We start from the raw sequence: 7,251 nt of genomic DNA on the forward strand, positions 1-7,251 counted from the left end.
AAAGATAAGTGGGAACAATGTAACTGTTAGCACGCAGCATTGATTTCACTGATTTTCATTTAATTTGCATGTTGATGAGGGTGGAAGGCGGAACTAGAGCTTTGAAAAGTCCGGAGAGATCTACCTCTCTATAATTAGTAGGGATGCACTGATACCGGTTTATACTTCGGTACTCGCCGATACCGGTACTTCTGCTAGCATGGAGCCGGGTACCTGGGCAGTCAGGAAGCTGGGCGGTATGTCATTACCTGCCACCCAGCTTCTTTATTGCCTGGAAAGCCAGCTCCATGCTGTTTGCCTGACTCGATGTTGATTGGCTGGGAAGCCGGCTTCCCGGCCAATCAGCATGGAGCTGGCTTCCCAGCCAATCAGCATGGAGCCGGCTTCCCAGCCAATCAGCATGGCGCCGACTTTCGCAGCCAAACGGGAAGCCGGGAGGCAGGTCATTCTCCGCACTCGGCTTCCGGATTGAACAGCTGGCTCGATGTTGATTGGCCGGGAAGCCTGCTTCCCGGCCAATCAGCATGGAGCCAGCTTCCCAGTCAATCGGGAAGCCAGGAGGCAGGTCATTGACCCATGCTCGGCTTTTCGGATTGGTTGAGAAACCGGCTCCATGTTCCCTCGCGGCGCGCAGTTCCGGTATCGGGGAAGGTATCAGAGCATTTGGGCGAGTACGAGTGCTCGCCCTAACTACTCGGTATCGGCACCGATCCTTATATCGGTGCATTCTTAATAATTAGCCTTGACCTATCTGAATGCATTCCAATCTGTCGTCTTGGTAATCTGATCATTTCGATTGGCTGATCGGAGCTACAAAAGTTGATATATTTCTGGTTATTATTTGTTTTTTTCACATTTTTAATTTCTCCTTTTGTGGTTGGATTGAATAGCAAGCTTATCAGACGGGAGAAAGCTGACCTTCTTCTAGGGGGGTTGTAGCTTGTATAGTGTAATCTGTTCTGGTTTTTTTTTTACGTGATCTTCTATTAAAGCATCCCCCCCAAAAAAATCTATAAAAATGTATTGCAAAAAAGTAAACTGGATTAAAACACACAAAAAAAACACAGCAACTACTTGTGTCTCCTTCCAGCGGTAGACCAAAAGAAAAATAAGAGCAAAATTGATGTTTGGCTTATATAAACTTGCCCGCAGATGGACAGATATCATGTTAAAGCCACTTGACCTCACCCTCACCTGCAACGGCTCAGAGTTTTGTTGCTTTATCGGTTATCTCGCATTCAGTAAAGCATCACGCAGAATTAACATTTACTTTTCCATAAAGATACGACGGTGCCTGGCCTGGAAGAGGCAGCCTGCGATGTCCCAATAGAAAGGAAGGATTCTGTGTGCAGGAAAATATTTCCCCCACAACCACAACTTTATCTCCGTTATCTTCAGCTCTGATAAGTGCCTGAAACCATATATCTTTAAGTGATATTAATAGGTTGTCCGTATAAGATAACCTGTGTTTTACATTTATTATTAATTGAATACTTTGCTTACTGTATCCATCGCATCATCTCTGAGGTCTCATTGCTGTGATGCTTTGTTCCAGTAGTGCTTTTTTGTCATTTATTATAGTTACAGGTCTCTTTAATAGGCCAGAGGAGGTTAGTGAGCCTATAGAGCAGTTTGCTCTGCAAGCTATAGAGCAGTTTGTGAGTGGAGGAACCGGACAGGTAATTATCATCCCCCATAGTCCTCAGTATAACAAAGAATTTAAAAAGTCTTTAATGTTTACTTTAAATCAGGGGTCAGCAACCTTTTCCATATTTAGAGTCAATTTACAGTCATTAGACAGTCAGCATTCCATTTAACCATAATTCCTAGACCTCAAATGAGCCCCAATTCCTGCACCTTCAGACCTCAAATCAGCCTTCTTTCCTGCACCTTCAGACCTCAGATCAGCCCCAATTCCTGCACCTTCAGACCTCAGATCAGCCTTATTTTCTGCGCCTTCAGACCTCAGATCAGATCCAATTCCTGCACCTTCAGACCTCAGATCAGCCTTATTTCCTGCACCTTCAGACCTCAGATCAGCCTTCATTCTTTCAGACCTTTAGATCAACCTCAATTCCAGCACCTTCAGCCCGCAGATCAGGCCCAATTCCTGGACCTTTAGCCAGCAGATCAAACCAAATTCCTGCACCTTTAGGCCACAGAGCAGACCCAGCTCCTGCACTTTCAAACCTCAGATCATTCCTAATTCCTGCACCTTCAGAACTCAGTTCAGACCCAATTCCAGCACCTTCAGACCTCAGTGCAGACCCAATTACAGCACTTTCATTCCTCAGATCCAGCCCCAAATCCCACATCTTCAGACCTCCAATCAGCCCCGATTCCTGCATCTTCTAACCTCAGATCAGCCTCCTTTCGTGCACCTTCAGACCTCAGATCAGGACCAGTTCCAGCACCTTCAGATATCAGATCAGGCCTAATTCCTGCTCCTTCAGATCTCAGATCAGCCCCAATTCCTGCACCTTCAGCTATCAGATCAGCCCCAATTCCTGAACCTTCAGACCTCAGACCAGCCTAATTTCCTGCACCTTAAGAGCTCAGATCAGCCTCATTTACTACACCCTCAGAAACACAAGAGTTTACATTCATTCCTGCCTCAACTGGTGGTTCCACCAGAAGGAGGAAGAGGGAAGATGGACCATTCATGTAACGATGTCCGCAGCTGTAGGTGGACATGCGCTGGTGCTGGGCGGAGGACCAGCACCTGAACATCACATCATTCAGGCATATCTGTAACATCATTGAGGTTGGTGGGCTGCAGGTGCAGGCCGGGCTTTTTAATTGCAGCCTAGTGAGTGATCAGTTACAACCTATGGCAACAGTGCTGTATGGGTAGGGAGCGAGAGCTCATCAGAGGATCCTCTGGTCCTGTGGCAGGCCAGGCCGAGTCTGGATGCATGCCACTTGACTATCTACCAGGTTCCATATAAAATATCACATGTTCGCCATGGCACGCGTGCCCTAGTTTGCATATCCCTGCTTTAATATATAATATAATGTGATATATCAGGACCTACTTTTCACACCACCCAATTATTGCTCCATTAACTGGAGCAGCCCCAAACTTTATTCAAGGCCTAATACCAGCAATAATGTTAAGCCAGTTGGGGAGAGACCTGAGCCTGTCACTTGTAACCTTCATTCCTATATATATTATTTTTTATGTAGGCCACATCAATTGACCAATGCTGAACTGCCCAATCAGGTGATGATCCAACATCCTGCTGTTCAACTTGCACCCCATGTACCACATTCAGCCCTTTGCTACTGTACTGGGGATAGGACCATTGATTTGTAACTGGGCTGTAATGGCAGTGAACTCTAGCAGTCCTATGTAATATGTCCTAATTCACTAAGTGTCTCCTGCAGCATGCCCCCAGACAATCTGTTGTGGTACATTCACGGTGTCTGACAGTCTTCTGTAACATGTCTGAAGTCTTCTGTAGAACTTGATATACTGAATATTATGTGTGATGCCCAGGGGAGTTCAGGGCTGCAGTTGAGGACCCCTACCTCTGATGGGCCCCCCCCCCCCCCCCACTAATCTAATATCTATGGGTGCTCATAGGCACCACCCGCTGATCACTCTTCCAGGGAACAATTGATAGGTTGGGAAACCTGTTCTGTTCTCTATTGCTCACAATCTGACAAGCAGTGTCAATAGTATCCTCCCGGCTCTTCTCCTTCTTGACATAAACGAATATGCAGTTACAAGTGTATGCAACATAAGTGTGGTTTATATAAAACACACTGAAAAGCATTGATGTTTTTCCACTGCTGGAATTGAGGCAATTGTTATTGAATTGAGAGAATTGCTTGCAGATATTAGATTGTAAGCTCCGTGAGAGCAGGGACTGATGTGAATGTGCACTATGTAAAGTGCTACATTGGCGGCACTGTATAAAAGCCAGTAATAAATACATTTGAGACCATCTATGCCCAGCCTTCTGGCCTGTGTTGATGGGCTTTTGTTCACAATAAAGTGGTTTTGCATCCCCATACAAGTCTATTGTAATGCAAAACCTGCCTGAAGTACAGGAAATGCAGGTCAGAAGGAGGTCAACTGCATCCGTCAATGGTTTCTGAAAGATCTCAACAGCGACTCGAACTGATGCCAAGCCCAAAGCCCGACACAAGGCCCTTATAAACCGGTGAACCTCATTCCTATGCGATAACTTCGATTCATAAAACTTCACAGGAGGATGAAAGAGTCAGTGGCGCTGTGTTATGTTCTCCGCGAGTTCCTTACTATCTTCAGAAACAAAAGTCTAGAGTTTTATCTCGAAAAGACAAAACATCCTACAGCACGGCGTGTAAACAAGGACTGCGTGCATCCCCAGCGCACAGGGGTTAACCTCTGTGCCTCTTCACATCTGACACGAGAGGATGCCTCTACCCTTACACGCCGCATCCAATAACCCCCCTCGCGTCTCCGTAACTAAGCTGATCACCTGAGTTCGTAGACCTCCTGTCTCCACTGAATCATGAACATCGGAATCTTTTGTCATGTCCCGAAATGGGAATGCCTATCAGAGGCTCTCTATGAGGGCAGAGAGGCTGATAAAGTGTTTCAGATAAGGTTATGTGACACCGCAGGTTTAAAAATACCAGAAATGAAATTGTCCCTCCATCTGCAAGGCTTCCATTTCACAGCCCGGAGCCGACGGTGGCACCGTATACCTGTCTTGGGTTCTGTCTTGAGCGATCGGAAAGAGAAGAGGTAGAGTCCAAGACGGTGCTCCTTGACCCAACCGCGCCGGGACTCTGTCTTCCGCGAGGCAGCCGTGCAATACTAGACTGTCACTGCCCCTTATCTCGTCTGTCTTTTTGCTACAGGAGTCCGGGAGCGACAATGTGGCAAGTTAGAAGGGAGATGAATGATATTGGGTGGAACATGAGAATACAGCCTGAAAGGGCCGCTGTCTGTAGAAAAAGGCCGTAAGACCTACTGGAATAACTGCTAGTATCATTCAGGAATTTCAGTGATGAGATAATGAGACGTGTAACATTTTATGCAATTAGTTTATATTTATATGTCCTCATAATCTGCACTTCAAAGGAAATTATAATAATTCTTGTTCAGTTAGAAATTTTTTGGGGGAAAGTTTTAGTTTTTGAACTGATATTTATAGCATTTTATAATCGTATACAATGCTTAAAGCTGAACTAGCAGATAAAAACAAGTGAGTGCAGCTCTGTGTTCATCAATGCATCATTAAATGTATTTGTTTTTATTAGGGATGCACCGATACCGGTTCTTTGGTATAGAGTACCGATATTTTTTTTTTTTTTGGTACTCGCCAATACCGATACCAGAAGTCCCGTAATGACTCACCATCCAGCTTCCCAAATAGCTTGGAAGCCTTCTCCATGCTCCCTTGTTAGCAGCATGGAGCCAGCTTTCTGGCCAATCTGGAAGCCCGGGGCCGGTAATGACTTGCTGGCAGGCAATGACTCGCTGCCCGGCTGCCTGATTGGCCAGATCCACAACCAATCAGGAAGCCGGGCGGCGAGTCATTACAGGTCACCCAACTTAATGATTGGCATGTAAGCATGTAGCCGGCTTTCTGGCCAATCAGTGAAATGTTCAAATGGTTGGCCACACATTACCCGAAAGCTGAAATAAGGCTTGCAGTGGGAGTGTCTGCTGTGTAAAATGATGGGCAGAAGGGGGAGATTCTTAGGTGGGCTTACAGAAAGGGGAGAACTTGAGTATGACCAGTCTGGCGATGACCAAACAGAAGGCATAAGGCGGTAACAGTATTCAATGTTCAGCAATGTTCAGCAGAATGCCGGGCTTTGGAAGGTGTTGTCACCCTCCAGCGGGGTGTAAGATTGCTGCATTTATACATTACATTATTGCCAAGTTTTGCCATTGCTGTATAACTGCTGCTTTTGTCATCCACATTTAACAATTCTCGTTTCATTGACAGATGGTCTGAAGCCTGAGACCAAGCAGGTTCTCAGCGCCTCCTCCAAAAAGAAGTCCAAAGGAAATAAAGGAGATGGAGAAAACCAGAAGGAAGAGGATGTTCGTCCGGAAGGCCAGGCCGTGCTCATCACGCTGGGGTTTAAGAGATACGTGTTTGACCCACAGAAGAAAATGACTCAGTCGTGATTCCTTACCTACAGTGGCAAGAAGTTGGCATGGCATGAACTGTGTGGACGCTCCCGCCATACACATAAATAATGTAACACAAACTATGGGTTTGTTTTCGCCGCAGAAGGCCTTAACTTTTTTAAGAAAAAGTTTTATTTCACAGAGGGAATTGGGGGCTCCAGAATTAAAGAAAAATGTACATAAACTTTATTGGTTCTTAATTTGTAATGTATTAATTTTCCTAATAATACACTTATGCTGGAGTTCCAGCAAGTGGATTTCGCCTAACAGGGAGGTAAGTTCCGCCGAACGGGCTTTCTTCAGGCGGTGAGGCATGTGAAATAAGAACACCCCTGAGTAGGCATTTGAGAGCTTCCCATTTGACCGGGGGGGCGGTAACATCCGTGGCGTGTGTAGCGATAAAGGTTGCGATTGTCGACTTGACGGCATCCACGGTAACTAGATCGCGTAGTACCGTCTCATTAAATCGCCATGTAAAAGAGTGAGGGGGACGCCCAGGGATACAGAGAGCTTGAGAGACAATCTGCCGGCTGGGAAGAGGGTGAGTCCAGGGTGGCCGGGGAGTCCCCACGAGGCGCCGCCATGCGGCCTGCCAACTCGGCCGATCGCGTCGTCACCGGAGCCGCAAAAAAGTTGTTTATGGCGGCTCTCGGGTTCCGCGAGTGTTCCGGCTTTGACCCCTGGGACTTCTTATTGCGTTTAGAGCCCATATTGGTAGGAGACGAGGCAGTCAGAGGCACTTTCGCTGCAATGCCCGGTTCTTCTTTAGCGGAGCTAAGGACACACACGTCCAGCCGCCGCCATTGATAAGCTCCGCCCCCTTCCTAATAATACTTAAAGGGTTTTTAAACTCTCGCATGTTTTTGCATATATATATAAGGCTAGCAAGCAGTAGATATATGCAAAACGATGTTAAAAAAAAAATCTCCACCGCGCGCCCCTGTCCGAACATCTGAAGAGTCTAAGGCGGCCGCAAAGGATCTTGGGGCAGGCGCATGCACAGTACGGATCATCGGCCGGGAGACGAGGAGAGACACAAGGTAAGTCTATGGAGCGGCGTGCACCCGCACAGACTCCGTGGGACATGAGAGAAGAGAAGTCAGCGCTGGAGG

The 7,251-nt window shown here is 46.7% G+C and overlaps 1 protein-coding gene across 1 annotated transcript in view; it reads left to right on the plus strand.

The window, feature by feature from the left end:
- The window catches only part of EEFSEC (eukaryotic elongation factor, selenocysteine-tRNA specific), a 120,924-nt gene extending 114,750 nt beyond the window's left edge, over nucleotides 1–6,174 (plus strand). Inside the window, exon 7 of the mRNA XM_018553924.1 lies at nucleotides 5,952–6,174. Within this exon, the coding sequence (XP_018409426.1) occupies nucleotides 5,952–6,136 (185 nt within the window). The 3' untranslated portion in view covers nucleotides 6,137–6,174. The remainder of the gene's footprint in view (nucleotides 1–5,951) is intronic.
- Nucleotides 6,175–7,251: the final 1,077 nt, after the last annotated feature.

This window comes from Nanorana parkeri, unplaced genomic scaffold (assembly GCF_000935625.1).
Source record: "Nanorana parkeri isolate BGI_ZX_2015 unplaced genomic scaffold, ASM93562v1 scaffold135, whole genome shotgun sequence".
In the NCBI taxonomy this organism is placed as follows: Eukaryota; Metazoa; Chordata; class Amphibia; order Anura; family Dicroglossidae; genus Nanorana; species Nanorana parkeri.